General features: G+C 42.9%; 1 protein-coding gene across 2 annotated transcripts in view; it reads right to left on the bottom strand.

Moving 5' to 3' along the window:
- Nucleotides 1–499: 499 nt before the first annotated feature.
- DGKI (diacylglycerol kinase iota) overlaps nt 500–20,812 on the bottom strand; it is a 422,277-nt gene continuing 401,964 nt past the window's right edge. For both annotated transcript variants that reach the window (XM_087860802.1, XM_045792572.2), the window contains 3 exons: nt 16,745–16,781; nt 14,963–15,062; nt 500–10,964 (listed from right to left, as the gene is read on the bottom strand). In XM_087860802.1, the coding sequence (XP_087716928.1) occupies nt 10,848–10,964; nt 14,963–15,062; nt 16,745–16,781 (254 nt within the window). In that variant the 3' untranslated portion in view covers nt 500–10,847. The remainder of the gene's footprint in view (nt 10,965–14,962; nt 15,063–16,744; nt 16,782–20,812) is intronic.

Raw genomic sequence — 20,812 nt, 5'->3', positions numbered from 1 at the left:
CAGGTGGGAGGGTAAATCTGGCCTTTGTAGTCCATCTTGAAAGAAGAAATATATATATATATATATATATATATATATATATATATATATATATATATATATATATATATTTTTTTTTTTTAACTTCTGCCTTGTCAGGGATCCCTTTTAGTTTCTGCCTTGTCTAAAAGTCAATCTTTGCGTAGTTCCTGATGTCAAAAACCTAACTTAACCACTGTTAAGGAAAGTACTCACACCACATCTAGCAGCCAGTAAGAGAAGAAAAGAAACTAGTTATGTTTCTTAATTTTTATTCTATACATTTCCACACAATTCACAATACAGAAAAAGTGTCCAAAAAGTAACTGCAACTAGTCAATTTCGTTTTCAGAGATTAGTTCAGTCTCCCAAATTAATTCCATTGAAAATCTCTGTAGAGCAACACAGTGATCAAGATACTTTATATAAATAGGAAATGCAAGAAAATTAGGGAAAAATACTTTATGACTTTGTTACAAAAAACTCCATTCTTCCCTTCCCCACCCCCCCTTCCCACCCACCCTCCCTCCATTTCATATTCTCTGGATTCCACTTCACCTGGAAATAAAACTTCATCAACCTACTGCCACAGCTGCTAGGTTTTTTTTGTTTGTTTGTTTTTTGTTGGTTTTTTTTTTTTTTTTTTGATTCCACCTGCCAGCTGGCAGCTTTGCAAAAGCATGGCTCTGGGATATGATAGGGCAGAATCAGAAATCATGAAAGAGCCCTTTATAATATGACTGCAACTCTTCATACAGATGTAGCCTCTGAGAGTGAACTACCCACAGCCAAGGGTACTCTGGATGCCCAAGAATCTTTTCCCACTCAGAAATAAAATTAAATGAAATATATTCATTTGTATGGAATTGAGATTGTCCTCTGTTCCTTAACTCTTTACAGGAATGGTTTTCCCCACTTTCGATCAGCTGTGATCCATATTATATTCAGATTCACGGTTGTCACTTAACCACTGGTAATAAATAAATAATAATTTTAAAAAAACAGACTAGCTAACCTTTACTGAGACTAATTCAAACTCTACCTTCTCAAAGACATGTGTTGCAAAATATTCTATTGTGCTAGAATATTTTATCAAATATTCTATTGTGCTAGAATATTTTGTCTATGAAAATTCTGAATCTCATTTCCCAGGATAGCAAGAAACCCACACTTCCCAGCCCACAATCAGGATGTTAGCAAGCATCGATCTGAGTTCTAGTCACGTTGGAAATTAGGCATGCGGTCAGAGCCTCAGTCCAACCAATAAGGAATGGAGGGCAGGGAATAAAAAACTGTAGTGTTAATAAAACCCAAAAGGTCAGGAACTATTTGGATTCATTTTATGAATGAATATCAGCAGTAAATATCAAAGCTGGATAGTACCTTGAAAGTGATAAATCTTACAAACATATCTCACAGAGTTACCCATAGATTTAAAACAAAATATAGGGTAAACCAATTTAGAGCTGTCATCGGTTTATTTTTACAAGTAAAGATAATTTATAAACATCTCCTATTCTATAATTTTAAGAAGAAATGTTACATGTCACCCCCAAAATAAAAAAAAAAAGTTAGTCTTTGATTTTTTAAGGATTGAATATGTTTAGACTTATGAAAAACCCCTAAGGTGTCCTTAGTTCTCTCAAGTTTTACCAGAGACCATCACAAATCCTTGCACAGGTCTAACCTCCTATGAGCACAAAGAGAAACTCCTTCAAGAAAAAACCCAGTCCTGAGGAAAGTGCCATTAGAAAGTTCTATTATAGGGACCCTCTCCTCCCCTAAATTCCACACATAATCTTCTAAACTGCATAGATGGAAAATTTCATGATATTCCTTGAAGCCACTTTGAACAAGTTCAATCTTCTTCTACATCTTCTGAATTTGCTTTTCATGAGGATCAAAGTTTGCTGAGAGTAAATATTATTTAATGTGTGGGTTGCCATGGCAATTTGTGTGAAAACTGGAGCCTTATTACTGTACTACTCTTCAGAACCCTTTTTCACATATCTCTGCTCTTCCTTTACCTTCCCAAGCCAGGGGCAAGGGTCAGGTGGGGGAGAAGGTGGAGTGGGAGCATTTTCTGAGCAGGATTCCAGATAAAAGTCCATTTTTAAAGACGATCTCAACGGTGCCTTTCATCAAGCCAACCTGAAATCTAGGAACTCAGGTCTAATTAGTAATTAAAGCTATAGCCCACAGGGCACCTGGGTGGCTCAGTCAGTTAAGCATGGAACTCCTGGTTTGGACTGGGGTCATGATGTCATGGGTTGTGGAATTGAGCCCTACACTGGGCTCCTCACTCAGCAGGGAGTCTGCTTGAAAGATTCTCTCCCTCTGCCCCTCCCCCAACTCACGCATGCGCTCTCTCTCTCTCAAAATAAATACATCTTTAAAAAAGACTTAAAAAATGGGCTTAAAAAAACTATAGTCCACAAACATTACAGCAACTTTAGTCTAGTGATAAGATTAAGTCCGACTTAATGGCAATAAGCCACAAAAATTGTCTCTACACCTCTTTACCAGAAAATAGAGATCTTCTGCCCCTTCTCCAAGTCCCAGCCACAACAACATACCCCAACCAACAAATGGGTAGGGAGTAGGAAAATGAACACTACGTCCTTTTTTTCTCTTTAATTACTGAACCTGTGACTGTTAGTAGAAACACATCTTTCTCAGGAGATTTGGAAATTGGTTAACAACGGACAAAGAGTTATATGTGTTATATATACATGTGTGTGTGTGTGCACGTGAGTGAGCGCATGCACATGTGCAAGTGTGTATATAAGCAAAGCAAATTGTTTTAGGGTCATGAAATACCTGCTTCTCAATGATCTGGGATATATTTGCAATGACTGGTGTTTTTACAAAAAAGCTTTAATTGCCATCTACATGGCAGGAACCTAGAGAGACTGAAGGCTCTAAATGAGTTCTGCCTGAGTCCAAAATCATAGAAATCTAAAACTAGAAAATATTACATAAATCTTTTACTCTAATGTCCCTCACAATTAAGGAAGTGCTTTTTGGTGTTTCCTCATTTGGTTAATTTTCGCTTAAATACTAGAAAAAAAAACCCTAGCTGCTGTAAGTCACTTTGTTTTTCAGAAAGCCCCATCCATTTTTCTGGATGTAATGTTTAGGAAAAAAAGAAATCCTTCTACAAGTAATAAAGCCACCGGTGTCCTTTTCATGTCTGTTCTGAACTCTTCTGTCCTTGCTTTCTTCTGCAAATTGCCCTAGAGAACTTGAATCTCACCTTTCTACTTCATCTGTCTCCTCCAAACTTTTCTGTTCCTGATCTAACTTTGTCCTCTTTCCAGACCAAACGTCCTTCTTCTACATAGTCACTGATCTGCGCATTGAGATGCCTTGTAAAAGATGAGATCCGGAATTGAAGACTCTCTCCGGTCTGTTTATTCTTCCCATTTCAAGGTCAGCAGAACTTCCCACAGGGGTATCAGACTTCTGTGTATGTGACGGTAGGACAGACATAGCTTTGCATGTCCACCCGCTTCGAGCAAAGGAGTCTTGAATGGCAAGCCCATTTTCAACACTTTTTGGTACAGAATTCTAAAATATCATTCTAATAGTGACTTCCAAGGAGAGAAGACAGTACGAACATTTTTAAATGCTGAGAATCAGAGAAGCCAGGAAGTCACCCTCAGTGTTAGCTTCTCGTGAAATCCACCCTGGCACCAAAACATTTGACCTTTTTTCCCCTTGAACTTTGCCCAACTTGATAAGTCTCTGAGAGCAAAAACTCTTTTTAACTTCACAGTTTCCCTCAGTTCTACCCAGCTCTTGCTGTGGGATGCTAAGTCATTATCTTTTCAAGGAGGCGCCTTCTAAATTATGGAAATCTGCCTGATGTTAAACAGCAGTGAAGGCAAGGGTGGGAGATGTTATTTCTGGCTGCGGTTCTACCATTTACTATATGAATCTGTGCAAGTTGAATTCACTGTGTTGAGATGTGGTTTCTTCATCTAAAATGGTCTGCATGATCCACTTCGTGGGTTTGCACTGAAGCTCAAAGGTGTCACAAGGGCATCGAAATGCTAAAACATGAAAATTTGTAAAATTCCTGAAATTGTAATAAACAATATAATCACAGGAAGCAGTATAGATTGGAGTTGTTTAAACTAGTTTCTATTGAAAGCTATATGTGTTTCGTTAAAAGACTGAGAAAGAAGATCGTTTGGGTTGTTCCCACCACGAAGGGATCCCTTTCAGATGCCATGTGGCTCAAACATGAAAACTCTGGAAAACGTTCAGAATCATCACTTATCTCCATGGGGGAGCGCTCCCTAGCAATGATCATGCCTGCAGCAGAAGCAAAGGCATTTTCCATGACTGTCTTTTGTGTCCATTTACTTGGATCCCAAATATCTTTTAGGCAAGATTTTCTTCTGTGGTTGTAGTAGATTACATTTAATTGTGAGAATATCAAATCACAGCACTTTTTTACATTGGATGGACAGTAAAACCGATTTCTAATATGACCTAAGACTGGCTAAGAACATTCATCAAAATCCGTGATGCTTCTAGAAACATTTTGGAGTTAGTTAGCCCTCTTAGTATGTTTGCTTTGCACTAGCTCTTCAATTCAGGCTTAGCTGGTTTAAATTTTTTTTCAGTGATAGGCAAAAGTCATTTCTCCAAGATGTTTGCTCTCACTGTGATGTTTTAAAGATTAAAAATCAAGATTTTAATAAACTCTTAAAAATGAAGTCCTGTCATTCATCATTAAAAAAAAAAAAAAACTTAAAAATTCTCAGCATCTGATTCCAGCCCCTCCAGGGGTCAGGTAGCCTCTGTTCAGTCCCAGGCGCTGAATGCACATAATTCTGTAAGGGTGCCCATCCCACTGTTCGACAATATATATATTTCATTGTTGTATTCAGTCAAAACCCATTGCAAATTTTGCCTATTGCTTCTAGTTCTATCCTTGAGAAATAGCATGAGTTTTAGCTCCTATTGGAGTCGTATTTCTATCTCATCTTAAAGTCTTGGTTACAAATACATTTTTAAGAACAGGACCAAGACCCTTAAGGAGATGCAAAATATCATTTCTTTCATATTCATATTCTCATTTCATATTTCATAGAGCTTAAACATCGCTGGCTGAAGAGTGACTGGCACGATAAGGCCTGATGGACTCCCTAGTGCATGCTTCCCTGCTACCCTGTGCTCCCACGCAAAACTGGTCCTATTGGAATCTGTCTTTTCTCCGAGGCTTCCAGAAACATGAAGTCAAGAGTTTTGGCTCTTGCATTCACTCTTAGATCCTTAGCATGTTGCCTGCATCAGACTAAGGGATAAATTATTTTTAATTAAATGATTAAATATACGAATGTCTGCTTGACTCATGAACATATGATTGCATGCAGAATGCCTGAATACATATATAGACTCTGGAATCTGTCTACCATGAGGATACCATTCCGTATTCAAATCTCTACTTTAAATGGCAATGCCGCAACAGCCTAAGAATTATTTTTTCTTCTTTCTTTTTGGGACCAGGTCAGTGCTATGTGTCCTGGGAGAGCGGGTTTCCCAAGGGCACTTGCCCTTGCTTAGTTCCTATTTTTAGGCTTCTCAGTAAACTGTGGGGAGACAGCCTAAAGTCCACAGATGGCCACTAGGGGTATAACACGTAGATAATCTAGTCATCTAGGTGACTTAGGGGAGCACGTGGTTTACGTCACCGACATGGAAGAAGCCACCATGATTGTGGATGTCCACAGTGAAGCTAAGATCGACACGTGCTAACCTCTACGGCAGATGGCTTCTCAGAATAAGGCATGTTGTAACCCTGTAAGATAATCAGTCAGTGGACATCTAATTGTCCTTCAGGATACTTGTCCCAGAGGTTCATTTCATTCTGATCCACTTTGAGCAGAATACCTGGGGAAGGAGTTGGGTGTCTGTATGACAAAACGACTGAGGGTGGTGGCCGAAAGTCCAGGAGGACTCTTGCCATGGTCAGAAACTGGAGGGACTAGAGATGAGTGAAGACCAGGACACAGAAATGGACGGGGCCAAAGCCCATCGGAGAGAGCAGACAGAGAAAAAAACTACCACAATCAGCTGAATTTGGAATTCAGAGAATGAGAAAGTAGAGAGATTCAGAGAAGGTTCTACTGAGACCAGGGCAGAAATGATTTTATACAAATAAATGTTAAAAAATTGTTAGAAAAGTCTCTCATTTAACAGATGTTCTACTTTTTTTCTTACCTAAACTGAAAATAATCCATTTAACTAGAGCAATTAGTTTTATTTGATGGCTATGATGCATCGTTTCAACAACGATCTGTCTCATTTTTAAACAGCATGGCTGAATAAAGGATGGTGCTGTTTTCAGGGATTTTCAAGAGCTACTCCTCTTGGAAGGGAGCCAAGCTCCTCAGACCCCAGCCCACACCCAAGTTCCTACACCTTCCTGGCAGCAGCTTGCCCTCATTAAATATCATTAGGCAATGTATGGAGTGTTTGCCCCTGCAAACTCAGCCTTGTAAAGTGGAGTGAGCATGACAGAGAAAGAAACTCTCCATTTGAGATCCAAAAATAGCACAGACAAGTCCCTGGGCTCAGGTAGGTCTCATGCTTCATGGAAGGAACATAAACAATTATAAGACCTCTTGGTCATGGATTTTACGACACAGGCAACGGCAAACGCCGTGTGCACCTGGAGTGGCTGCAGTAAGAGAACTGAGCTTAGCAGCACAAAGAATAACAAAGAATAAATGAAAAATTCCTGTTAGCTTGTCTTTGCCTGTTGGTGTGAACTATACATAGAGAGATGATTAGCATGCTTCTAAAATGTTTTGTCTACTGGAAACCTAAGCAATAACGTGTGTAGGGGGTATATATATATGTGTGTGTGTGTGGATATATATACACACACACATATGTACACAAATAAATACATTTCTATATGTGTGTGGGGGCCTGTGTGCACAGAGTCTTTCTGACATGACGTACAAGCACAATGTTTATCAGTGTTAACACTGTTCATCTCTGGGGAGTGGGACTCAGGCCACTACACCAGCACAGAGGAACACCTTGACCTTGCCTGTGATTTTCATCTGTGCTATTAGACCTTTTTTTATTTTTTATTTTTATTTTTTAAAGATTTTATTTATTTATGTGACAGAGAGACAGCCAGCGAGAGAGGGAACACAGCAGGGGGAGTGGGAGAGGAAGAAGCAGGCTCCCAGCGGAGGAGCCCGATGTGGGACTCGATCCCGGTACGCCGGGATCACGCCCTGAGCCAAAGGCAGACGCTTTAACGACTGCGCTACCCAGGCGCCCTATTAGACCTTTTTTTAAAATAAAAAGTATGTTCTACATTTATGATTAAAAAATCTAAATATTTGAAATAAAATTGACATGTAAAAAAATAAAACTGCTGCCCCACATATTATAAAACACAGATATTACGAGAAGTCTAGTAAAGAAATGGCTACAAGGTCCAAACACAAACTGCCTGTTGAGTATCTCCCAATGCAAACACATCCCCCTAAGCGCTAAGGCCAGCTACTACGATGGGATAGGGAGCGATGGGGTGTGTGAGGCTTTCCATCAGCAGTCACTAACATCATGGCTGTGCGCTCGCCAGCTAAATTCTCTTCTTCAGAAATCACATGGGTTTTAGGTTATAGCCTCCAAAGAGGGAATCAGAACTCTCAGAGTAAAATTTGCAGCCATGGTGTTTATTTCCTCCTTGGCTTCTGTTTTTTATCAGTCTTTGAATGCGATAAAGCACAGCTTCACTGGGTTAAGCTGGGTTCTAAACTGGGTTCTATTTCATTAACTGTACTCCTGGAATATATGGCTCCAAAAATGACTACTTTTAAGATTCTATAATGTTGTCTTGTAATAACTCTCCATTTCTCATACCCCTCCCTGTCAACCGAACCCACAAATGGAATCCCGGAGCAGACAGCCCCAGCCCATGAGGGGCTCCTCTGAGCCAAACACAGAGGATTGGCCGCTAAGCCAGGCACACTCCAGTACTGTCCCGGGAGGTTTTGTAGAAAATGGTATTTCTAGAAGTATATAGTTTTATGTCTTTTAAATTAAACGTTTGTGGGTTTGCAGATACAGACCAGGGCCAGACCACTGGCTTCTACCCTTTCCGATGGCCCATTAAAGGGGATAGTATATACTTGAGCTGAGCTGGAAACTCCTGGAGCATATGGCGCCTCAGCTCTTTCTGAAGCCCAGAAGTGTCACATGCGGTGATCAATTTTAAAAAATGCTACAGGAGGTAGGTTTAATATTGAATTCATTAAATATGTAACCGTTCCATTCATTTTTGATGTTCTTTTCTTGGAAAACCCAAGTCCTGAGGGTGTTTGCTTTTTCAAAGAGATATTTGCCTTGGTTGTACATAGTTTCCCATCCATAGTGTAGAAAAAAAAATTTTTTTTTTTTTTTTGGTTTGGAATGATTTCCAAATGTACCAGAACCCCTACAGTAGTCATTACCTTATCTATTTTCATACCAGGAATTTACTTGTGACTTCAGTTGGACCTATTTGAATTGGCCCATAGCCATCTGTACCCTAAATTTTCTCTGGGCTGCTTTGAAGCATCACAAAGAAATATGAGATGGTAGTTGGTGAAAATAGTCCTTCATCCCAGAAATGGCAGCTGGGTAACCGACTGTGTGGCCAACTGTTTGGCTCGATCTAGGGAATGGAAGGCACCTTTCAAAGCCAGATTCCAGTCTGTTTTAAGGATTATATTTCTGTCATCACAACATCTCTCTGACAGTCCCACCAACTGAAAAACTCCCAGATGAAGCCCAATGATTAAATTCTCCTGGAGCCTATTTTTTCCAGTTTCTGGAAACAATCTACTGCTGTCCTCCCTACCTCACCATAAAACCCAACAGATAATTCCATTTCTAAGACTGATAGATGGAAATAGATTACTCATAACCAACTTACTCTCCCACAGCTGGAAATAACACCAACAATTTGATTTTGAAACGGCTAAAGAGATATTTAATCCCCGTCCACGGAGAAGCTATTCCTCCTTAAGACGGTACTCACATCTGTCCTCTCAAAATGATATGTGACCAAAATGCGATTCAGGTAAGCAATGCGTCACCACCGGACCTTTAAAGTAAATGTGGAAGTACAATCATTTATATGTTCACATGCAGAGACAGTAGGGAGGCACTTTGCTTGTGTCTAAGAGCAAAATGCAAGAAAGCTCAGAAGACATCAGTTTTAGTCTGAAACAAACCTGGATCACCCACTTTGATTTCTGACTGATACCCAAGTCAAGTAGACTTCTTCACTGAAAGTTAGGAGCCTTTTCCTCCCGTTCTTGTAGTGAACACAGAGTCCCTACTAGAGGGACCTGTAAGGACCAACTGATCTGTGGCAGGATTCGAAGTTGTAATTCCAATGCCAGAGCCATATTTCTGGCTAGGCTCCCACAGTGGTTCTGTACTAAGAATCTCCTGGGAGGGGAAAACAGAGAAAAGAATAGATTAATACTACCCTGTACGTAAGAAATGGGGTTGCAGTGCTATCAGGTATGACCTTGGGACCTGACAAGTAAAAGGTGAGGTGTCCATTAGAAAGATCCAGCCGTCCTGGAAATCCGTTAGTGGAACTCATAAAACAAGGCTTTGTCCTTGGGACAAGGCTTACTCGGGGTAATGAAAACCACACACTTAGAAGGAAAACCTAAAATGGGCCCCCTCTCACCCACCACTGCACCCAAGAGTCTCTTCTTATTAGCCTCTGTGCAACACGCCGGCGACTGTTTCCTTGCTTAAGTGAGTTATTTTGACATATGTTGCTACTTTTGCATTGGCTGTTTTATTTCAAGTCAATTAGCCTGCTTTCTATTATCACTAGAGAAAGTCTAGAAGTAAACGCTGTCACAGTGCTCCAGTTCCTGTAACCACAGTCCCCACACATGGTTTTCTGCTCAGCAACTTCAACTGCACTTAAAATCCAGCCGTTCCGCCAAACCAGCCGCGGGCCTTCGTTTAATCCTTTGCTCGTCTCTATTGCAGCAAAAGGCAAAGATGGCTACACGTAGGCAGTATGGGGCTGTGTAAACAGCCCAAGCTGAACCAGTCCTTCATGGCTATCAGCAACAGCCCTGCAACCAGGGCCGGCCCCTGGGTTCCCTCCCATGCCACCTCACCATACCTCAGAGATAACAGCCCACAAGTTGACATTATCCATGTGGCACGTCCCAGCTCCTACGTAATGACAAGGGGTTAGGGAGGGAGGGGAGACATGCAAACAGTCGCTAATAGTCTCGGTATATTTCGTCTTGGAAACGGAAGCAGCTTTACAGTGTGTTTCTGCAGGACATCCAGAGGGTTTTCAAAGACCTCCAGGGTGTCTTGTGGTCTTCAAAGACTGAATGTAAAGAGAGCAGATCGTATTTTTGTGAATGATGGGTAGTTGCAGAATTGTGTGGTACAGAGGAATCATGAGTGCATAGGGGGAGGAGGGAGCAGTGCCATTTGTACGAACATCCTTTGAATCTCGAAAATAAATTATACAGGTGAACACAGAAGTTCATGCTACTTGCTGGAAGCAGTAAGGATCAAATTTTGTGGAACGTGTACTCCACAAATCTCCAGGTATCCTGCCTCTTCCTCAGCGGGCTATCGTGTTCTGTTGTACATCCTTAACAACTGTAGCCCTTAACAGCTGGTGGCATGGTCTCAGATAGATTCTTGCAGAGAGAGACAGATGTGTGGATTCCATCACCTTCTTCCAGGGGAGCTGCCCGATCGCCGGGAGGCAGAGGTGATATACTCGCTCAGGTCCTCGTTGCCATCCATCAGGGTCAAACAGCAGTTTCCAGGTCCTCATGGCCAATGATCTTATAGTTCTGGCGGCTTTCTAGGTAAGCAGCCAAATCTGGGTCTCCAGCCTGCTGTGCTCGGTCTTGAGGGGTCTTACCCTAAAGGTGACAGTGGGAAGGAAGGGGACACAAATACTTGGAATGAGATTTTTTTTTTAAATCACAGAGGTATTCAAAAATTACTCACCAAAGGATTTTTTCAAGCTTATGGCTTTAGAGCTGACAAGACACTTTCAAATCTATTATCACATTAAACATGTGAGGTAGGTAAGTTCGAGAGAAAGACACAATCACTCGACAGGTGGGGATTACATCTGAGGAAAGGGGGGTTCAGAGTAACTGGGTCCACAGCAGGAAACAGTGTGGCACAGTAAGTTAGGGAACCCCGATTCTTTTTGGGAGAAGAGGGAGAGAAATCACTGAACAGAAAAGTAGGAAGTAGGCATTCGGACTTCCGGTGCCAGATTCTTCCTATTATACTAAACTCTGGGAAGCAGCAAGTAGAAAATGAGAGGACCGGATGGTTGTAAATGATCTAAAGATGTTTCTTTGCTGGTTTCAAAGTCTTCAGTTAAGTTCTCCCGACTCAAAACTATCTCATCTTTCCAAAAAGTGAGTTAATTTCTGACTATGAAAGTATGGATCTTGATTAAATAAACTTGGAAGAGCACAAAAGCATAAGGAAGAAAATAAAAATCACCAATAATTCCTATACTACGCTAAGATAACTGCTGTTAACCTTCCACAGAGTAGCTATTTTTTGTCTTTTTCTACAGCTCTACACATAAAAACTTTTATAAATAGAAAACAACACTATGGGGTACCTGGGTGGCTCAGTCAGTTAAATGTCTGACTCTTGATTTCAGCTCAGGTCATGATCTCAGGGTCCTGAGATTGAGCCCTGTGTTGGGCATGGCATGGAATCTGCTTAAGTTCTCTCTTTCCTTCTCCCTCTGCCCCTCCCCTTTCATGTCATTCAATGTTCTTCTACCCCATCTTAAAAGATTGTATCATTTCTTGCAGCCTACCATAGTGCCGTACGTATATTTGTACACACACAGGATATTTTTGGAATGAGGTCAATGAATAGAATTTGGCAGTAGAGGGAAGGAAGGTCTCCATTCTCTTGAATGTATATAGATATTACCTAACATTCCTTGAAACTTCTAATTTTTGTTTAGTGACATGGCTTTATCTATTTAAAAAGGACATTAAATTCGAAAAGGTGGAGGCATGATCATTGTATCAAAGAAATAGCTCCATGTATAAATGCACACAAGTATTACAGAAATTATTGAAGGCTTCTCAGCCTCCATCTGAGTCCCTGCAATGGAGAGTGTCAAGCTCAATTAAGCCTGCTCCCTGTAGCTTACAAGGGCATGTGAGTAGAGGATAAAAGGAAAGTAACAGTGGCTCTGGATTCTTTCTAAAATGTTACTTCTTGAGCTGAGATTTAATATTGAACCACTAGCTTAAAGTTCCTATAGTAAGTTTTTCTAACTCAGTTTACAGTATTAGTAGACTATCTGGTCTTCAATATTAATGAGGTTGGAACTACTGGCTTCCAAGTATTCAGAGAAGTGGACTGGGGTGGCCCTTCAGTTTATTTTTAAAGGAACTGTTCTTCATCAAGAGAAATTCTCAAGATATTGCTTCTCTCTCAAAAAAAAAATCTAGGAAAAGATCCAGTCGTAATTATCATGTTCTGCTTTAACTTGGCATAAAATTACAAAATGGAAAAATTAACAGATCTCCCAAAAGGATGAAGCATAGACTACTTCATACCGTAAGACCTCAAGAACACAATGTTGGGGGAACATAAGCATTCTACCATAGCATCAGTAAATAGTATGACAACACCGACTTAAAAAAAATGAGAAAAACAGGCATACCTACATGTGAAGAGGGATCATTAAAATTTTAATAGTATATAGGTCTAGAGTGTGAGATTTCTAGGGACTTTTATCTTTTTAGATATTCTTTGCATTGCTAGCGTTTTCCATATAAGAATGCACTATATTTATAATCATAAAAATAATGAAGCTGTGTTTTGAAAAAAAGCATGTATGTACTTAACACAAAAAAGGAAGCAATCTCAAGGCAGGTCGAGCCCATTGATCTGAAACTTGGATAAAAAGAGCAATCTGCTCAGGGGCCAGGCGTCCTGCCCAGTCTTTTGTTTGTCTCTTTGACGTCGCTCCTCCTGTTCTTTTGATTTTCTGAGATGAGTGTAAGAGCAGTCTTTTGTGTACTAACCAGGCAGTCGCCAGGCTGTGGTGTGAGCTGGCCCCAGCCAAGCCAAACCTACCTGACGACAGCTGTCCCCCCATCCTGCCTACACGGTGTGTGTTTCTCCATCGGGTTACACGACAAAGAGTTTAGTGCGAATATCACCTGGGCAGAACATCACAGGAGCACTTCTCTGCCACTTGAAACCCTACACCCACTTAGCTAACCAGACAGGTAACAGACACAGCTTAACTCGTCCGACAGCCTACGGGAGGAAGCCAGGCGGCAGGGGACCTCGGGCGGAGAGCAGGGAGCTGGTGGGCTGCAGGGGCCGTGGAGAATCACACAGTGCGGCTGGCTCAGAACTGGGTCCGAAGGAAAAGCGGTCCACGTGGGAGAAGGAGTTATTTTATGGTGTTCACTGCAGTTTGAGGAAACCCCAGGGTGAGCACTGCACCTCAGCAGTTGCTCGTCCCTTAAAGAAGTCTCATGGGGCTCAAGTCCTCTAAGGAATATGTCTGTGCTCCCTGGCTACATTCATCTGCCCCAAACTAAGGTGATTCAGTGCCTTAGCTTAATGAAACCCTCCTCTCTATATTAAAATTCTCCTCTGCAACCCTCTACAGTTGAATGGTTTGTCCTTCCTTAGCGTTTACCCAGGGCGCTTTCGCGGAGCTCCTCAGGCTCGTCTGTGGCACGGATGCTCCGCGGGAACCGTCTGCCCGCCCTGCCCTTCTCCGGGGCTGCAGTCCGTCCCTCCTCCTTTGCTCCAGCTTTCAGCCCTTCCCTCGCTGCTCTCTGTAAATGAACAACTCCCGGGGCAGCCCGATCTCAGGGCTCCTGAGCAGTTTCTCCTGATGCCTGACCTCTACCTGTTGGCGGTTTCCCGGTCAAGGTCGGCACGTAGGTCACGCTATCAGTTTCTGGCCTCACGGCCCTCTCCTTAAGACATTAACACGCTTTAAATCCACATTGCCATGCCTTTTCCTGCAGGGAAACCAACCACACTTCAAGTCACGACGCCATGGGGACCGCTCTAAGGCAAAGATGTTATACAAACCATACAGAAAAAAACCCCACATTGTTACTTTGTTGCCACACTTCATCCCGTTGGATCCAGTGGGGTGTTCTGTCACCACATGAGAACAACTCATCTCCTGGAACAACACTGGGCTGGGTGTCAAAAGAGCTGAATTTGGATTTGGGCTCAGCTCCTGGTCTAAGGGCGTAGAGCTTACTTTTGGTTTCAGTTTCCGAATCGATGATTGTAATTCCCACCCTAACTTCAGGGGTTAACTTTCAGGGAAAAATATAAGAAAATAAGTAGGAAGAAACCTTTAAAAATAAAAAAGCCATTATACATGCACTGGATTTAAGACTGTAACCCTCTCCAACTCCAGGCTCTCCTCACTGTGACGGCTCGTCACCTGGGCACCCACACACAGGGCCAGGTAAACCATAGATTTGAAGCTACCCTGGATAAAGTCGCTAAAGGAGAAATTCCAAAGGGGCTCTGGGGAGCAGGCCCATGTCTTTTACCCCTCTCCTAGGGCTTTGAACCTCACCTCCCTGCAACTAGGCTGCTGGCATTGGGGGGGGAGGGAGGTGGGGACAACCCTAACGTCCCAAGGCCAGCACATTCAGAGGGTTATAAAGTCCCATAGGCAAGCACACACCCTTCCCTTTGTGCTTATACATTTAAACTACAGTTTCTCTAAATGAAGCACTTTATTTTTTCCTCCTTTTTCCAAAGCCCCAGGCACTTCCATCAGCAGAGAAAGGATGCCTTTGCTGTGGGCACAAGTGAAGGCGATGGGGCCGGTGATCGTGCCCAGTGGGAGGATGTTTGCACTCGCTCATCAAGTTACCTTGGAGTCAGTCTTTCTCAGAGATGCTCCCGCGTCCACCAGAAGCTGGCACACAGCCCGGTTCCGTTGGCAGGCAGCCTTGTGCAGTGCCGTCTCACCCCTAAATCAAAGATGAAATGGGAAACCACCCATAAAGGGGGTGGGGGTGGGAGTGGGGGTGGGGGTGGAGGCGGCAGGGAAGGGGTGAGGGTAGCTTCCTATCCCTGCTGCTGAGGTTCTGTGCTCCACCGCCTCCTTCCCAATCTGCAGCTGAGACCACGGCTGGGCACATGCTGGGGAGCTGGATGAGAGGGTGTCTAAAAATGCCTTCAGTTAGTCATCAATGAACCATAATATCTGACTCCAATCGCTTGTCTCTCAAGTGTTAACTAGGCTGAGCGATTTTGTTTTCAACCACTCACGCTTGATTTAGGTAACACTCAATGGCACTGTGAAACAGACTGGTGTGTAGAGATGGGTCTGAGCACGGAGGAACAATTTTCTCTGTGGATACATTTGGGCAGAACATAGGGGCACCGGATGAAGCAGACACGGGGTACGGCTGGAAAAGCACAAGCCCTTCAGGCACCGCCCACAAGTGCTTGGCCGACCACCATCTGGCCCTCGGTGGAGTACCCTGGGGGACTCAGCGTAGAAGGACCAGGTCAACACAAGCCCCCATACCTACTGACTGCATGTGAATGGCTGGTGGGAGGGGGTGGGCAGCCCAGAGGACATCTGGGAGAGCTGCGAACACGAGCTCTCCCCTGTTGGCCAGAGGCCACCCAGTAGAGGAAGAGGGCAAAGCAAAGCAGTTATTTCCACCCCTTCTAACTGGCAGTCCAGGGAGGAGATTTCCACTCTGAGTCCAAAATTAAAAAGATGCTTAATGCCAAAGCATATGGAAAATCAAGTGCGGTCCTTAGAACAAACGGGTAAGTGACAGCCTTGCCAATAGGATGTGGTATGTGGACAAACTCTATGTCACAACGGACGGTGTCTTACCTGTCTAGTAAGTCATAACTATAGACCTTTACCCTTCCCACTCAGCTTCTATTCTATTCATCTCAACTTTTCCTCCTCCAGACCAGCTTAGCTACTCCCCATCCATCTTTATCTCTTTTCAAATGTCTTTGAAGTTTTATAGTGCTTATATGGCTGTCAGGGTGAGACGGGTTGCCTCTCTTTGTTCCTACAAAAGGAACAAAGGGAGTGGGAGCTATTTTATTGCCCTAGGAATAAAAAAGTTGAAAACAAATATTATCATTTTGGGGGCCACCCTAGAGAGGATGACTTTCTCAACCGGAGTTTCTCATCTGAATCACAGAACATAAAAAAAGATTGGAATTACTATATTCTTAATTCTCCCATGGTCGTATATACCCTGCTCCATTCCAGACCCGGGATAGAGGTTTCATTACAAACAAAGGACGCCGCAGGGTATTAGGACTTCATTTTCTTACAAACCCCAGTTGAGAAAGAGTAAATAAAAAAGGTAAATGTATTTATTTAGACTTCTCAGTGGTCCAACATGCACCAGTGCAAAACTACCTTGCCTGTCGGAAGCCCTAAGGGATGCATAGCAATGACCGCGCATGCAATCATTATGCTTCTTGCCGTCAATTTTTATTGTGTAACTTCTGATTTAGAAGATTAGCCCTGCATAGTTATAAATACAATCGAAAGTGAACTTCTTATCACCGACATTTAAATTATCTGTTGTATGCTCTATAGACTATATTCTTCTCCTAGCTACTTTCTAAAGAAAATGATCTAGACTAAATAATGAAAGGCAACACTCACGTTTCACTGTCTGCCATATCCAGTAACTCGGAAGGTCCTGAATAAGAGGAAAGCAAGATGCCCGTCAAAAGTAAGGTCAAAAGCTAACCATTAACAAAAAATTTATAGTCACAGAAGTAAAACGCCTTGGAAAGTTGAATAGAGTAGAGTTATTTGGTGAAAGGGTTATTAAGACCACCTCCCATTCCCCCCCCCCAAAGAAAGGATTTCTCTATTCCCACTCACCAACCTCTCAACCGCCACCAACCAACCAATATGTGTGGAATGAGATAGCCTCTGCCTTTAAAGCAGCTTTCAATCAAGTTGAGGAAATAAATTAATTGGAATGGAAGAAGTGAGAAATAACTAAGTGGTTACCTTGGGGGAATGAGGACACTTCAGTGGACTTTAAGGATTGTTTATCACTGTGCAGGGCAGGTTGTTTGAGATGGGGTTTTATACAGTACCATTTTAAAGCTACAGGATAACCATAGATATCATCCAGTCCAATATCTATATTTTAGAAACAGTAAAATTATATTTTTCATAGAATTTCTCTTCCAAGACCTGGAAGAAATGTTATGCATAAACACCAAATGATAATAGATGCTTCCTTAGGAACTGAGATGTTTGGTGAGTTTGTGCACTGATGATGTTGTATTTGTTCACCAACTAAGTCATTCAATCTGCAAACAATGCCACCTTCTGCACCACTGCTTCCCTCCCCGACCCTCCTGTACTCTAATCAGTCTGCAGGTATCAGCTAAGACGCATTTTCCATAAAGCCCTCTACAACCCCCACTTTGAAATACTGCATTAAATGTCCTGCCCATGTGCCCCCTCACTTTGTACACTAACCCTATGTCCTATAATTGGGAGGGTAATATAATTTATCATCCAAATCGAGACTGTCCCAGACAGGTGGGGATATGTAATTACTTCAATGATCATGACATTTAAACCATAATAAAACCACCTGCTGATTTGTCTCTCTCCACAACTAGACTCTGGTAAACCCCTTGAGCTGTGGTCTATGCCTTGCTCACCACTACAGCCTTCCTTGGTGCCTGGCATAGAGCCTGGTACCAAGCAGATGCTTACATGGTTGGTTGAATTAATGAATAAATGTGCTTGGATGCGCCAAACGCACTTCTAGGTACTGAGCATTTTAGTCTTTAGAAATATGATCCTGTTGCTCTGCTCTCTGTCTTGCTGGATATCAGTATCATTGAAAATTTGTTTATGTGATTACTTATTATATAAAAAAAAGAAAAGGAAGAGGTTAGGACTTGCCAACCATGAAAGTCACTGGCCAAGAAGACGACTGAGATGTCATGGGACATTCACAATCCTCCTGGTCATCCAAGAGCGGCCCCCTCTTTCACCTCTACTGGCCATCTAGGCCAGGTCAACCTTCCCTTGCACCCTCTGCCCTATTCGTCTCTCCTCTTCGTCCGATTTGACAAATAGGCTTCCTAACTGGCCTCCGCCTAGAGCACAATTAGCATACAGAAACAGTTACTAAGAAAAATGAAAAGGTCTCTTATCATTCAGATTTCCAGGTTTCCACTTCAGCATATTGACTGCTTACTCCCAAGTGTGCAAACATGGAAGTTCACAGTCTTTCACCTGGAACTGCCCTTCCTCTATTTGCTCCACGTTCCATTTTTTTTCATCTCAGCTCAACTGGTGCCATCACCTGCCTATCTCTCGGGCCCTCCCAGCTCACAGAGCTTGTTCCCTCCAATCTCCCGATCCAGAACAGCCTTCCGTTTCCAGCCACATGCCTCAATCTTACCCATTCTGTAAAGCCCAGTCTGTGACAAGGTCTTCTGAAAAGACCAGCTTTGACTGAAAGAATCTATCCCTTCTCTGAACTCCCGGAACACTTACTTCTTTCCACCCTTGTATTATGTATTTGCTTTTCAATCGTATGCCTTGTCTCCCTAAATGAGTTATACTAAATCCCTACCGTGTAAAAATATTATTTTTCATTTATTATTTTTCTAGCACCTGTCCTACATTAAAGGTTCAATGAAGACTTAACTCACTTATTTTTGTTCCTCAGTCTTGTGGTTCTAAGGAAACATGAATGATAATGCCCCCAACAGACACCCAAAGAAGTGCAAGACAGTCTGGTGCAGTGATGGGCTCTCGAGCTGAACCTCGTTGCTTCAAAATTCTGTCTCTACCTGCCACTTACTGGGTCTCGGGCAAGGTCATTTAATCTCTCAGTCTCTCAATTGCCATGTACATTAAAGAGGGATTAATAATATTTATCTCACAGGACTGTTGTAAGGTTTCATACGTTGATATAAGTTATGTGCTTAAAGTGGGAACTGGCTCGCTATATGCGAAGCCTGAAGTTTAGATCTGAAGCGTCCTATTCTCTGGCTTCAGCAGGTTCCACTAAGTCGAGATGCGGAACATCCATGGAGGGAGGAAATGTGCTGGACTCTGCGTGTACCTCCATTTACTTTAGAAGCCACTTGTTGACTCAAATTCGATGTCCTCAGAACCAGTACTCCAGACCCCCTCCACTGCTGGCAGGGCATTCTCCACAAGGTCAGAACAAGAAGGCTTAGAGCATCCAGTAGTCCTCAAGGAGCGTGCCTGCCACCCTCAGCGAACCTTTGGAGCCATTCATTTGGAAAGGAATTCCATGAATAGGAGCAACCCAGCCCCACGGCTCTAGCAGCAGTTCTGTTCCCACCAGTCACTGCTAAGTGCGTGCCTATTCAGGCACCAGAGGCCTCACCCCCTTCGCCCTTCATTCGGCACCCAGAGCTGCCCCCACAGTGGGTCCGCGGACTCCAGGGTCCACGCCAGCACGTAAGTGACAGGCTGTGGGCCAGCTAAGTCTGCGCTAAAATGCAATTGCTTGACATTCTGAGAGTGGAGACAAGGAAGAGAAGGGACCTTGCTCCTCAAGTTTCTTACAAGAATCACCATAAACGCAGCCAAGCCAGAACAACTCCAGAGCCGATTATCCGGTTGATGAGTCAGGCGAGCCTGTGGCTGCTTATCACTTCCCCCTTCTCTCCTTTGAATCCTCGGCGCTGGCAGAGGTGAGGGGGACAGGTGCTGCTCCTACATTGAGATACGCTTGCTCTTAATTAAAATCTGACAAAACCCCAATTACAGGTTTTGGGAATGGAATGGGCTCTGGAATGATGGGCTTCATCAACCCAAGCTTTCCTCCTCTTCCCATCAATACGCAGAAACACACGAAAGCAGAACGCTCTGAACACTGTCAGGGAAATCGCCAACGAAGAGGCAAGGGTGGCAGCGAACTGATGACGGGCGGGAATACGGAGCTATTTTTAGCAGTACAGGTACATTTTCTAATAATGTTTTAACCTGCTTTAAAATGACTGTGTTTGCATAATGCTGGCGGGAGGGGGTTGCGGAGGAGGAAATAAGAAGAGGCCTGCGTGCCAGCTGCACCCCAAGAACAGGCTGGAGTTTCCCTCCCTATGTGTGCTGCCAGTGACCTGCTGGGAGCTCCTTCAACGGTATGTTGTGCTGTTTCGTAGTGTCCTGTGTGGGTTAGTAGCAGTGGTTCTCCAATCTTATGATTTGGAGAAAGGGGGCATGGCCAGAGAGACAAAAAATAATCCACAGAGACCTCAAAAATACTCTTTAAAGGAAAAAGTATTTTTAAAAAAATAGCATCTGTGATTTTTGGAAAGTTAATTTGAGTCTCACTAATAAGGGAGAGCCCAAGAGAAAGAGAAGATGATGGAATTCTTCCAATTTATATCCATGGTGAAACTTTGGGGGTCTAGGACTTATTGTATATTTTAGGTATGCGTATGGTCTGATTGTGGATATCATGCCATCTCCCTAAGGGAATTGGAAGGAATACCATGATATTGTGAGCAGTGAACTCACAATTATTCCCTGAATATAAAAGGACGTCTTGGTTCTCTGTCCCTCCTAAGGTTTGCTACAATGTCCACACGCAGTCCTACAGTTGACCTATACCAGATGTTAAATCCCAATGGAAGGGGCACGTGTGGAAATTTCTCCATGAAACCTTCACAGGCAGATGGTGATCACTGCCCCTTCACAGCTCTGCACCAGCTG

This window comes from Ursus americanus, chromosome 3 (genome assembly GCF_024610735.1).
Source record: "Ursus americanus isolate L20-20 chromosome 3, mUrsAme1.1.p, whole genome shotgun sequence".
Taxonomy (NCBI): Eukaryota; Metazoa; Chordata; class Mammalia; order Carnivora; family Ursidae; genus Ursus; species Ursus americanus.
The sequence above is the reverse complement of the archived record's forward strand: the minus strand, read 5'-3'. Positions and strand labels throughout refer to the sequence as shown.